The sequence below is a fragment of the Ranitomeya variabilis genome, chromosome 1 (genome assembly GCF_051348905.1).
Source record: "Ranitomeya variabilis isolate aRanVar5 chromosome 1, aRanVar5.hap1, whole genome shotgun sequence".
Lineage (NCBI taxonomy): Eukaryota > Metazoa > Chordata > Amphibia > Anura > Dendrobatidae > Ranitomeya > Ranitomeya variabilis.
Window position 1 is genome coordinate 79256261 of NC_135232.1, and position 14668 is coordinate 79270928.

General features: G+C 39.6%; 1 protein-coding gene across 2 annotated transcripts in view; it reads left to right on the plus strand.

The window, feature by feature from the left end:
* Window positions 1–14668, plus strand: part of HCN1 (hyperpolarization activated cyclic nucleotide gated potassium channel 1) — a 508213-nt gene that overhangs the window by 462658 nt on the left and 30887 nt on the right. The window contains exon 8 of one of the 2 annotated variants that reach the window (XM_077285340.1): window positions 7551–7586. The exons of the other annotated variant lie outside the window; for it this stretch is intronic. Coding sequence (XP_077141455.1) covers window positions 7551–7586 — 36 coding nt within the window. The remainder of the gene's footprint in view (window positions 1–7550; window positions 7587–14668) is intronic. 2 annotated transcript variants of the gene reach the window in all.

Below are 14668 nucleotides of genomic sequence, written 5' to 3' on the forward strand. Positions count from 1 at the left end.
GGTAAAAAGGTACTTGCTTTGCCCAACACAATTTTAAATTTTTTAAAGCATTGATTCTAAAATCTGACTCATAAACAGTCAAATCATATCTACTGAATTTAAATGTTTTCCAGTTTTTAATAATAATGTAAAAAACTAAGATAAATCATAAATATGTGATCTGCTAATCAGGATCATGAATGACCAACAGAAAAATTCATGGCGCACCTTCACAAAAACACCTGAAACAGCACCATTAAATGGTCTTGATCTTCAGGATACAACCGTGCCCCTATGTCCCAGCTTCCTGCATGGCAGGCGAAGGAGCAGTGGAGTGCACTTTCAATGATTTACAAAACAGGCCGGCAGTATGATTGCACCACTTCCCCAAACTGCTTGGCTTCTTAATCAGCAATGGCCAAATCTAATGATCCAGATAGCTTAAAAGCAGCACTTACAATTTCTTTCCAACAGAGCTTGTAAGCATGCACTCCTTGACTGACCACCACTGATGGACTGCAGTGGTGGACGTTAACCTAGAGAGTGAGCAGTAGAAAATCTTGAGAACAAGTACGATTTTTTAATAAGTGGTAAATTGCAAAGTTGCTTGTTTTCACAAGCACTTTACAATTTTAACCCTTCATAATGTTACGAAAAGCCCTTTAATGTTTATGTAGCAATGTCCCTTACTGCAACTGAGTCACATTCAAGAGTGGCGATATTGGTCTAAAGTAACAGATCTGCTGATTTGTGGATCTAAAGATCAGATCCCACCAACTACAAATTATTATTATGTAGAAGCCTAATGGTAAAACCTGGAAACCCTCTTTAAATGTTGTGATAACAACATTGGGCACCAATGATCCATCCTAAACAGTTGAGTACCTTCTTTATTTCTCTGATTTGGACCTATAGACCCTGAACCATTCTCATACACGAAACACGTATTTCACTGTGTTCCTTGAAGATAATTTCCTAGGTGTAAAGAACATGCAATGACTGGCTCTAGTTCATTTTTTTCTATTCCCATATAACTCTTCATTGAGCAACACACAACATAGTATTGTTGCATTGTTCTGTCCATATCTTCTATTTCTGTATATTTTTGGTACAACTGTCTTAAATTTTAGCATTTTGCTTTTAACATAGGGTTCTGTCCAGGCTGAAGCACCTCCTGGACTCTGTAATCTGTGTCTGTGGCATTAAGATCTTGACTTGACTTTTATGTCTGCATGGCACCTGCTGCCAATCGTTATGTGAAGTTCTTATTTCTTGATTGTTTACTCCTCTACATTTTACTTTTTATCCACTAGACAATTGTCATGAAAATCATCAGTTCTGTACGCTCAATGGCAGTGACTTGTCCTTATCCTTGTTTTAACTTTTAGATATCTTGTGTTTCTGTTTATAACCCCCAATTCTTGGACATTTAGGAGCTGTAGACTCAAAATGATAAGATTTTAATCAAGCACATCTGCAAACTTGCATAATTTTTTCTATGTGACTGCAGACTTATACTTTCTCTTATACTTACCCTTCGTCCAGGTCTCACTACATTTTCTGATCCCCTACCGATTCTGTGGGAATCTCTAGGCCTCCCACACTGTGCCAGACTTCCAATTGTCATGGCACTTCGAACGGTTCTGCACATGTCAGCCGGAAGCTCACGGTGCACATTGTGACGTCAAGACGCTGTTGACCTCCCATGCACTTGCGCAAGTCCCTCCCAGCTGGAAGTCTGGCACAGTGGGAGAGGCCCGAAGATTCCAATGTGAGCAGTGGGGATCAGAATATGCAGCGAGGAATGAACAGAGGGTAAGTATGTTTTTTTTTCTTTTATACAATACATTTATTATGCTCTAAGGTTCAGCAAGACCCCATAACATAAGGGACATTACATTTGAGAATCATAACTTGTCCACAAATTGAATTTTTTGGGAAAAAACGCACTAACAGGTGAATTTGAATTTTACTTCATTTTGAATCTACTCATCTCTAGTTCCAGATTCATTAGCATTGCAAAACCTCTAAAGCAGGCTCTCAATCTATTGACATACAGTACAGACCAAAAGTTTGGACACATCTTCTCATTTAAAGATTTTTCTGTATTTTCATGACTATGAAAATTTTACATTCACACTGAAGGCATCAAAACTATGAATTAACACATTATATGGAATTATATACTTAACAAAAAAGTGTGAAACAACTGAAAATATGTCTTATATTCTAGGTTCTTCAAAGTAGCCACCTTTTGCTTTGATGAATACTTTGCACACTCTTGGTATTCTCTTGATGGGCTTCAAGAGGTAGTCACCGGGAATGGTTTTCACTTCACAGGTGTGCCCTGTCAGGTTTAATAAGTTTTGATTGTTTGCCTTATAAATGGGGTTGGGGCCATCAGTTGTGTTGTGAAGAAGTCTGGTGGATACACAGCTGATAGTCCTACTGAATAGACTGTTAGAATTTGTATTATGGCAAGAAAAAAGCAGCTAAGTAAAGAAAAACGAGTGGCCATCATTACTTTAAGAAATGAAGGTCAGTCAGTCCGAAAAATTGGGAAAACTTTGAAAGTGTCTCCAAGTGCAGTGGCAAAAACCATCAAGCGCTACAAAGAAACTGGCTCACATGAGGACTGCCCCAGGAAAGGAAGACCAAGAGCCACCTCTGCTTCTGAGGATAAGTTTATCCGAGTCACCAGCCTCAGAAATTGCAGGTTAACAGCAGCTCAGATTAGAGACCAGGTCAATGCCACACAGAGTTCTAGCAGCAGACACATATCTACAAGAGGAGACTTTGTGCTGCAGGCCTTCATGGTAAAATAGCTGTTAGGAAACCACTGCTAAGGACAGGCAACAAGCAGAAGAGACTTGTTTGGGCTAAAGAACACAACGAATGGACACTAGACCAGTGGAAATCTGTGCTTTGGTCCGATGACTCCAAATTTGAAATCTTTTGTTCCAACCACCGTGTCTTTGTGCGACGCAGAAAAGGTGAATGGTTGGACTCTAATAATAATAATAATAATAATAATAATAATAATAATAATCTTTATTTATATAGCGCCAATATATTCCGCAGCGCTTTACAGTTTAACAGTTTAATGACTCTACATGAAACTCTACATGCCTGGTTCCCACCATGAAGCATGGAGGAGGCGGTATGATGGTGTGGGGGTGCTTTTCTGGTAACACTGTTATTCAAAATTGAAGGAATACTGAATCAGCATGGCTACCACAGCATCTTGCAGCGGCATGCTAGTCCATCAGGTTTGCGTTTAGTTGGACCATCATTTATTTTTCAACAGGACAATGACCCCAAACACACCTCAAGGCTGTGTAAGGGCTATTTGACCAAGAAGGAGAGTGATGGGGTGCTACGCCAGATGACCTGGCCTCCACAGTCACCAGACCTGAACCCAATCGAGATGGTTTGGGGTGAGCTGGACCGACGAGTGAAGGCAAAAGGGCCAACAAGTGCTAAGCAACTCCTTCAAGAATGTTGGAAGACCATTCCCGGTGACTACCTCTTAAAGCTCATCAAGAGAATGCCAAGAGTGTGCAAAGCAGTCATCAAAGCAAAAGGTGGCTACTTTGAAGAACCTAGAATATAAGACATAATTTCAGTTGTTTCACACTTTTTTGTTAAGTATATAATTCCACATGTGTTAATTCATAGTTTTGATGCCTTCAGTGTGAATGTACAATTTTCATAGTCATGAAAATACAGAAAAATCTGTACTGTATATATAGGCTTTGAACCTATGCAACCATTGTCACAAATAGCATAAACAAAAGAGTATGTTAAAACCATATTTTTCCAAAGCTGGTCATTTTTTGACTTGAACCTACTAAGCTCAGTGACATTATGACGGGGCTTATAAAGTACAAGAGTCACTTATGATGAGGTGCCGAGGATGACGGCTGCAGATATGAAGACTTCCCTGGTCCATATGATCCTTCTGGATGCAGAACCAGGGCAGCACAAATCTGCTCAACTGATCCTTGTTAAAGGAAGTTTTTGAAAGTATAGCTGATATTTTTTATTAAAACTTGTAGTTTATAATGATAGATCTCTAGTTATTCCCATTTTGTGACAGAGAAAACATTAGTAAAACTGCCATAGGCTTTAGCGTGATGAAGCTTTTAAAGACCCTGTTGATTGTCCATCGTTAGAAGAGAATGATGAAGATCTTTTAAGCAATTTTTAAAATACATATAACATATTTTACACAATTCAAAATATATATATTTAAAATGGATCAACCAGCTACTGAACACCTGGCAGAAGAAAACAAATGAATAGATGTAGATATTGTTTTTGTAAGTGTCTGTTTTCTTAGTGTGCATTTCTAGTTTTGATGTCATTTGTAAAAAATAAGGACTAACAGAAAAAAAATGTCCTAATCCATAGCTATTTTGAGCATAAGAGAGAAATAGTTATCTACCTAAGGCCGCACCTCGGTGCTTTCATCTATATGCCACTAATACTTATTATAATTATTTATGAATTTTGAGCCAGAATAATTTTTTTCTATGTATTGATTTACAGTATCAACTATTTTATATAAATCTTTATTTAGAAAAAATAGTTTTCTTTAATTCCAGACATTTACATACGCATTTTTCAAAACGATGGAAATAATCTGTTTTTTTGCAGATTTTATCATTGACAGATTAGATAAAGAATAAAGAAGACAACTTTACCATTTATTTATGGAGCACCAAGGAAATAGATTTCTGTACTTAGAGAGTCATAATTTAGTACTGAAGACAAGGGCAATGACAGGGCAACAGATTAACATACCGAAATGTCTTTTCTCTTGAGCAAAAAAAACAGTATTGCTAAAATAGAATGACTGGATTATGAGATAGATCTTTTACCGTTGAAACCTATTCTAATAAGTCAGTTTACGTTACAATTTATTTAGACATTTTTATGGTCACTCTTGACATTGCACCACTTACAGGGTTTGACCACTATTTTTTTCATAATGAGATATCCTAATGATACCATCAATATCTGATTGGCGGGGGTGCAACATTCTGTATCTCCACCGATCAGGAGTTACCAACGGCAGTCAGAACGAAGTTCTCAGATGCTGTTGGACCACAGCAGCTCCATCAAAACTATAGTGGCTGCAGTAGGGTACGGCAGATCCACCACCTGTTAAGGTGAGTAGGGTGTGGATCTGCACTACCCAGCCGTGGCTACTATAGAAATGACAGAACTGTGTTCCGACAGCATCCCAGAACTACCGGCTGCTGTCAGTAATGCCTGGGGGGATGCAGAGTGTTGCACTCCTAACAATCAGATATTGATGGCCTCTACTTAAGGGGGGGGGGGCATCAATAAAAAAGAATTGGCTAAACTTCTTAAGTAGCACTCACGTTTTGAAACTAAAATTTTGCTAAAATTTTCAGCCATTTTAAAGTTGGTTATAAAGAAATAAAGAACCTCCATTCTCAAAATAACATACCGTACTTATCCATTTTATATTTCCCCCAAGAAACAGTCTATTAGAGGAGAATACCTCTATAGTGGGGCATCCAAAAAAGCATTTCACAATTTCCAGATTCCATAACGACCGGACACAATAATCACAGAAAGCTGTGGTGTCATCTTATGGTCTACAAGCTCTTCTGCAGTACAACATTTTCCATGTTTTTTTTTTAATTTTTATGATGTGTTTTTTTTTAAATACTTAATTTTTGTTTCTTTTCAATAATAGTTAAAGCAACAGTTGAAAAAAAAACATAACTATAATACTTCCGTTTTATCACTTTTTCTACTTTTTTTATGGTGAACAAAACTTAAAAGTAACATTCTAAGAACAGAAAGTGTGATTGAGAAGTGTGTTTTATTTGTTTTTTTCATACTTTCATATACATTCGTACAGTGATCATGCATTTTCCTTTTTGTTGTATTGTGCTTGTAACAATGAATGGAAAACCTACCAAAACATTGCACATAGATATACACTTTAAGTTGTAATAGCTGAAGCCAAACACTTTTATTATCTGGATTGAACACTTACATTTTTAGCACTTCAAGATACGATCAGCGGAAGAACAATTAAAAAAATAAAAAATTAAGGATAGTAAAAAAAATAGAAATTAAAAAAAATTATTTGTAAAAAAAAAAAAAAACAAACAAATTTTTAATTTTAACTAAATTTAACTTTAAAAAAAATGACGTTTTCCATCATGTCATATTTATCCTTTTGTTCTCCAAAAACGTTATCCACGTTCATCTAAACTGGTGAAAAAACATCTAATTAAAAAAAAAGAGAAATTTTATATTTATAATGTTTTATTTTTATTGCAATTCATATTCAGGCTTCAAAGACGACTTGGAAAAGAAATTCAGGTTTGTTTATGTCTTCCTCAAGCAATAGCCGAAAAGCATTAGTTTTTCTTTTGTTAATGCTTTCTTACATAAATGCTGTCTATTAGTACTATGCTTCTTATTAGTTGTACTGTTCTCCATAGAAAATAAGTCAGATTTCTCCGCAGGCTTGAATGCACACTAGGTAGTTTGAGGTTTGATCTGAATACAGTGCAACAGCATGATCTTGTGTGTGGCTAGATATGGTTCTGCCGAAAGTTGGTGAAAACCTGTGGGCATTTTCACCACTGTACAAAAACTGCTTTTTCCCATTTTGTCCTGTGGTATGCTACCTTTTTCTTTGCAATCTCCACCTGTTCACATTCACGTTGCAACTTCTGATGTGCTTCTTTTTTTATTATTATTTTATTCTGTGGGCTACATACTAATGATGTAAACTAACACTAATCATTTGGTAGGACAACCTGAAGCCTATTTTATGCTACACTATGGGAACATTAAGAGTGCTGTATTTTTTTCCTTTGCATGCATTTTTATTTTAAGCACTGCAAATGTTGTTGCACCAAGTGTGAAGTGATTGCATAGGAATTTGTGATCTGGAATGTTCAGTCCTCCTGACTGGTAGCATAACATAGGCTACAAAGATATTTAGGTTTTAAATCTGTTTTCTTTCACAAATATTGTCTTTATTTGGACATTCAATAGTAATGCTTTAAGAAGCTTAGGTTAGAATTCCTATAGATTACAAAGCTAGGATCAACAGTACTTTTGCAATAGAATCAGCAAAAAATGGAGAACAATTCTAAAAAACATCATCTTGACAACTAGAGTTGAGCGAATATCTTCGGAATCGGTCGCCGAATCTGAATTTGCCATATTCTTGCCGTATTGGTATCCTATTCGTGCCGAATTTATGTTTGATGATCGGTTCCGAACATATTCGTTCATTTCTACACCCATTGACTCCAATAATGCTCGACTGTGTTCGGCAAATATTGCAAAAATAATATTCGCCACCGATCATAACCAGAACCGAATTTTGAAAAATTCGCTCAACTCTATTGACATTTTTTTTTTTACTAGAGATGCATCAAATTCCCCAAATGGGTGCATGAATATATGGGAAGTCGGAGCAAATTCTATATGTTAGAGCATGCTCGCTGATGCCTAAAATGTTGACAAAATAAATCAAATGTCTCATATGTGACTTTTTGCTCCATTAGAAAACCCTCTCAAAGTGTACGAAAGACCAGGCCTAGGTAGGTTGACTGTTTTGTGGCATAGAAAATGTTGAACATAAAGGAAAGCATGCAGCTTATGGCAGCCAGAAACTTTAAAAATATGGCATACATGTATCTGTTATTACATACTGTATACAGTAGTTTTTATAAATATGGCCCAAAGTGCTTCCACAGTATCAGAACATTTTTGGGTTCACATTAGTATATATTTTTTTAAAAACTTGTGAACCTAAGAGTATGTTTATATGAAAGGGGTTAAACTGGAATTATTCATACAGAGTTGTATAGCTATAGGATGATATCACATCATGATGTGCACCAGGAACTTGCGTACATGTGCAAGAACTTGCCAGGCCTCATCAGAGAAGGAAGTCCTAGCCTGGTGTAAGAGGCTCAGCGATTTCAGTGCAAACATCGGCGATCACAAGATGTGGCGAGCACTGACTCGGATGGTGTCGGTGACTAGCGGAGGGTCAAAAAGGTGATTGTAAGAATTTTTTTCATTTTTTAACACTTTGATGGGCCTTTTGCTGAATCCATGCATAAATGAATTGCAAAAAATCCACATTTTAGCAAATGTGAGTTTTTGTAAATCTGAAATAGAATTCAGTTTCATTTGAATATATTCGCTCATCTCTAGGAGTCACCACTTGCAGGTGGAGCTGTGATACTAGAAATCACTTACATTTGTTGTGCCAAATGAATAAAAGTAGCACTAGTTCTTCTTTTAAAGTAAAATTATGGAAGTCTCTCAGAATACTAGTGTACAAAAGCTGCAGGCAGCTAATAAGTATATCTGTACACTTAGTAATAATAGCACAAAACAGTAGTCAACACTATACTCGGTGAGGTCCACTAGCGCTAGCTCACTATCTTGCCCTATAATCCCACTTTCTGAACGAGCTAAAGAAAAACTAATAAACATTACAAATGTGTGCTAACCTTACATACTAATGTGCCTTCTGTAAATGTCAAAATATTCCCACTGGTAGTGAAATGGATAATCCAAAAGGCAGGGACGTTGATAAAAGTGATTAATAAAATTAAAGGGACTGTCAGCACAGAATGGCTGTTCAAACTAAGTCCCGCCGTTTGGTGCTTCACGGCGGGGCCAATAATTTAAATACACCTTCCTACCCGCTTGTTATGCCCCAAGCTCCATCCCCCTTTTCTTAAATTGACAGCTCTGGCTTCATCAAGCCAGAGAACAGTGGAGATAGATGGAAACTCAGCAGGTGTGAAGGTGTATTTGAATATTTAGTCCCGCACACAATATTGAGAGCACTCCAGCCAGTGGTATCTCTCCTGATTCACAACTCGCACTGCTCCAGTGACGTCTCAATTAGTCTGTAATTAGTCCTGTAAGTACCAAAGTTGTATCCTACACATTTTCAATAGTGTGATTATAGCAATATGCAAAGAAAATAAGAATGTAAGGATTTGTAAATCTCTTATAGCCATATTTAATTCACAACAGAATGTAGATCACAGATCAGAAGTTGAAAGTTAGACATTTTTCTATTTCATTTGAAAAATTAACTAATTTGGAAATATATGGCAGCAACACATCTCAAATAAGTTGGGGAAGTTATAACAAAAGGCTAGAAAATTTAAAAATTATTAAAAACAGCTAGCACAACAGTTTTCAACTAATCCACATGACTGTGTATAAGAAGAGCATGTTAGAGAGGCAGAGTCTTTCACAAGCAAAGATGGTCAGAGGCTCACCAACCTGTGAACAACTGAGAACTTTGCCTAAAAAATGTGGAACAATTTCAGAAAAATGTCCTCAACATAAAATTGCAAAGACTTCACAATAAATAATGTCATCTAAAATTCAGAAATTCTGGAGAGATCCAAGTGCACAAGGACAAAAGTCAATATTGGATGCTCACGATCTACAAGCCCTCAGGGGGAGTTGCATTAAAAAGAGTAATGATTCGGTCATGCAAATCAATATACGGGGTCAGAAATACTTCCAGAAAACATTGTTTGTAAGCACAGTTTGCTGTGCAATCCACAAATATATGTTACATTTTTATGATGTAAAGAAGGTCTTGAATAGTTAAGACTGATAATGCTAAACCGTGATGGTCAATGGAGCAGATCTGTATTCTTTCAGCTGGGGCCGTGGTTTCTTAGGCTGGCATCCTGAAGAATGTCAAATCTGTGTCCCTCATGATGGAGCCATGATTTTCTGGAAGCTATCCTGTAGAATGTTCCTGGTTGTGGTTTTGTACAGTGTCTCTGGTTCCCCAGATCTCTTATTATAGAGGCAAATCCACCTTATATATTTCACAACTGTTGTCCTTCAAGCCATTATCCAGAGGTCAAGAGGAAGGTTTGATTAAATTGACTTGCATTGTTTGAGTATTTAATACATTTGCATAGTTTTTCCTCCTCTTTTTTGCAAGCCAACAAGCCACAGGTTCCCATACAATGGTCAAATCAACATATTATCAAGCATAATATGTTCAGTGTTCTTGTTCAATGAGCCTGCATCCCTGTCTTGCAAAGATAGCAGAAAAATAAGCTGTAAGAGCTGATATAAGAGGTAAACGTAAGCCATTCAAAAATATCAAACATCAACGTTTAAGACTCATATGTAGTGTTGAGCATTCCGATACCGCAAGTATCGGGTATCGGCCGATACTTGCGGTATCGGAATTCCGATACCGAGATCCGATACTTTTGTGGTATCGGGAATCGGAAGTTCCCAGTGTATGGTTCCCAGGGTCTGAAGGAGAGGAAACTCTCCTTCAGGCCCTGGGATCCATATCCATGTAAAAAATAAAGAATTAAAATAAAAAATAGGGATATACTCACCCTCTGACGCGCCCTGGTAGTAACCGGCAGCCTGCTTTGCTTAAAATGAGCGCGTTCAGCACCTTCCATGACGTCACGGCTTCTGATTGGTTGCGTGCCGCTCATGTGACTGCCACGCGACCAATCACAAGCCGTGACGTCATTCTCAGGTCCTAAATTCCTAGAATTCTGAATTTAGGACCTGAGAATGACGTCACGGCTTGTGATTGGTCGCGTGGCGGTCACATGAGCGGCACGCAACAAATCAGAAGCCGTGACGTCATGGAAGGCCCTAAACGCGCTCATTTTAAGCAACGGAAGCTGCCGGTTAACAGCGGTAAGGTGCAGGGGCCTCCGGACAGGTGAGTATATCAATATTTTTTATTTTAATTCTTTATTTTACACATTCATATGGATCCCAGGGCCTGAAGGAGAGTTTCCTCTCCTTCAGACCCTGGGAACCATAAGGGATACCTTCCGATACTTGAGTCCCATTGACTTGTATTGGTATCGGGTATCGGTATCGGCGAGATCCGATACTTTTCGGGTATCGGCCGATACTATCCGATACCGATACTTTCAAGTATCGGATGGTATCGCTCAACATCACTCATATGTCAATAATCTATGGTTCTTGACAAACTGAAGAACAAACACATAGATCCAAACGTCGGTACAAAGAGTCTATGCCTCCTGGCTTACAAAAAATAGACGTCTGGGTAATTAAGATTAAATGCTGTGTCGTCACAATCCTTATCCCAAAACTCCAGCATTTGGTCTCCTCACTTCTCAGAAGTTTACGGACTATTGCAAAAAGAAGAGGGGATGATACACAATGGTAGACATGTCCCAATTTCTTTGAGATGTTTTGCTGTCATGAATTTCTAATTGAGTTTATTTATAGAAAAATGTTTAACTTTCATCTTCTGCTCTGTGGTCTGTTGTGAATAAAATATGGCAAAAAGATATTTACAAATCATTGTATTCTTGTTTTCACTACACTTTGCATAATGTCCCAACTATTTTGAAATTTGAAATTTATAATTTCAAGGCTATGGACATGTTTGCATTTTTGCATTGAATTACATTTATTATGTTAAATAAAACATTTTTATTATTGGTTTTGTTAAAGCTTTTTAATAATTTTGCTTCTGCAGCTTACCCACTTACATGTAATACAATACATTGCAAGCTTCTTGATGACTTTCAGTATCAATCCCAAAAGTTGGCTTACTGTAGACTCTTACTCCAGCCCCTTCTTTCTTTTCCTGAATGTGAATCTAAACTAAATTCTAACTTGTAATAGTATCAAGATTGATTAGATTTGCATTCAGGAGAAAAAAGACTGACTCAAAACTTGAATTGCCACTAATCAGTCTAGAGCAACTTGCAATGTATTGTGAAGCATGCAAGTTATTAAAATGTTTTAATTAACACTAATATTTTTTTCACATAATGCATGCAAAGCAAGGCAAAAATTGTGTATGTTAAGGGAAGAATACAGTTATTATATTCTATTTCATGATGCAATATGCCAAGTAGCCCTACCCTAATGGGAAATAAATTATGTAATTGGACAAATATTTGTCACGGGGGTAATGGGTAGACTACAGCTGATTACCCGGGCCCCTGCGATATCCCTCAGACTAGGGAAAACCCTGTCTGTCCCTCTCCCAGAATTTACACTGATGGTGTGCTTGTCTGGGCCGCCAGGCCTAAACCTGACTCCTGTTTCAGCCATATGCTGAAACCTCAACACGCCACCCAGTGATTAGACCACACACCAACCTCCACAGAACGCACAGACAGGGAAAACTAAAAAATGCACCAAGCCGCAGACACACAGGAAAACACTATAATGTGCACAGGGCAAAACAAACACAAATATAGGAAGGAGAAATATGACAAAGGATAATACACCACCAGATACGATATTTCTTCTCCTAGACCACCACTCCAGACCGAGATCACCAGGCACAAGACACAAGCTATAATCGGCGATGCCCAAAGTCCAGAATGACTAAAGGCCACGGGCGTGACCCAGCCTCCAACCAGATTACCAGCTAGATTAACCCCGGACAACCTGGATAAAATCTAGCCGGCGCCACTGAGCGTATAGTGGACGAATGTGGAATTACCGCTGTCTGTCAGACGCCCTAGTGTGAATAGCGTCCGACATGACAGTACCCCGCCTTCTACGAGGGACCCCAGGGCCCTCACGACTTATAGGACCTGGCTTGTCCGGATGGCGGCGGTGAAACATACTAACCAGCCGGTCCACATGTATGTTCGAAGCTAGTACCCAAGACCTCTCCTCCGGCCCATAACCACGCCAGTGTACCAGGTACTGTAATGTGCGGTGCACTATACGAGAGTCAACCACCTTGGAGACTTCAAACTCCAAATTGCCATCCACCAAGACTGGAGGTGGCATCGGCGCCGCGTCCACGGAACCCACGACCTTCTTTAAAAGAGATCTGTGAAACACGTTGTGTATTTTATATACCGTAGGAAGCTCCAATCGGTAGGCTACCGGGTTAATGATGGCGGCGACCCTAAATGGACCAATAAACCTTGGACCCAATTTTAGGGATGGTACTTTGAGTTTTATGTTTTTTGTGGACAACCACACCCAATCACCCACACTCAGGTCCGGACCTGGCACACGTCTACTGTCAGCCACTCGTTTGTACCTTGCACCCACACTCAGCAAGCGCTGTTTCACTCTCCTCCAAACGGATGACAGTTGTGCTCCTAGCTGATCCTCCTCCTCCGGAACGCCAGCAGAGCCACCCTGACGCAGAGTACAAAATTGAGAATGGTGCCAGTAAACACAAAAGAACGGGGACTCCCCAGACGATTCCTGGTGGTGATTATTAATGACAAACTCAGCCAAAGGAAGAAACGTCGACCACTCCTCCTGGTTGTCAGAAACAAAGCAGCGTAACTACTGCTCCAAATTCTGGTTCATACGCCCGGTCTGACCATTTGACTGAGGATGAAACACTGAAGAATGCGACAACTTGATCCCCAGCCGTGAACAAAATGCTTTCCAAAACTTTGCCACAAACTGAGTACCCCTATCAGACACTATGTCAGATGGGACCCCGTGAAGTCTGACCACCTCCTGCACAAAAACCTGAGCCAGAGTCTTAGGCAACGAAGGCAAGGACACAAAGTGCAACATCTTTGAGAACCGATCAACAACCACCAAGATGACCGTGTTCCCAGCTGAGGAGGGTAGGTCTGTAATAAAATCCATGGAGATCTCCATCCATGGCCTACTGGGTACCCCTAGAGGATGTAATGAGCCAGCAGAACGGGAGCGAGGCGTCTTAGCCCTAGCACACGTGGTACATGCTGATATGTATGAGACCACGTCCTGTCGGATTTAGGGCCACCAAAACAGACGCGACACCAACTCCAAGGTACCCCTTGCTCACCCAACACCTTTAGGCGAAGATGGAGTGGTACAAATGATTTGTTAATGGGAAGCTCTGGTGGTACTTCCTCCTGAGCCTCGGCAACTCAGCCTCAACCTCGGTCGTGAGAGCCGAGACCACTATACCCTTTTGGAGGATGGGTACCGAATATTCCCGAGGTTCTCCCCCTGGAAAACACCTGGATAAAGCATCTGCCTTAGTGTTCTTAGACCCCGGACGGTACGTGACAAAAAAGTTGAATCGCGTGAAAAACAATGCCCAGCGAGCCTGCCTGGGGGACAGATGCTTGACTGACTCTAAATAAAGCAGATTTTTATGGTTGGTGATAACTGTAACCTGGTGGACCGACCCCTCCAAGAAGTGTCGCCATTCCTCAAAAGCCAACTTGATAGCCAACAACTCCCTGTTGCCGATATCGTAGTTACGTTCAGCGGGCGACAGCTTCTTGGAAAAGTAGGCGCATGGATGCAACTCGCCCAAGGATGAGCCTTGTGACAGCACCGCCCCCACTCCAACCTTAGACGCATCGACTTCCACGGTAAATGGTTTTGATACGTCCAGTTGCACCAGACTGGGGGCCGAAGCAAAACTGTTCTTCAGAAATTTGAATGCGCGCACAGCAGCCTCAGGCCAGGCGGAGAAATTGGTACCCTTTTTCGTCATGTCAGTAAGCGGTTTAGCAATGGTAGAAAAATCTTTGATATATTTTCTATAATTAGAAAATCCAAGGAACCGGTGGAGTGCTTTTAGGTTATCAGGCCGTTCCCAATGCAGCACCACTTGCACCTTAGCGGTGTCCATTTTAAACCCTGAAGCAGACACAATATAACCCAAGAAAGGCAACTCCTGAAC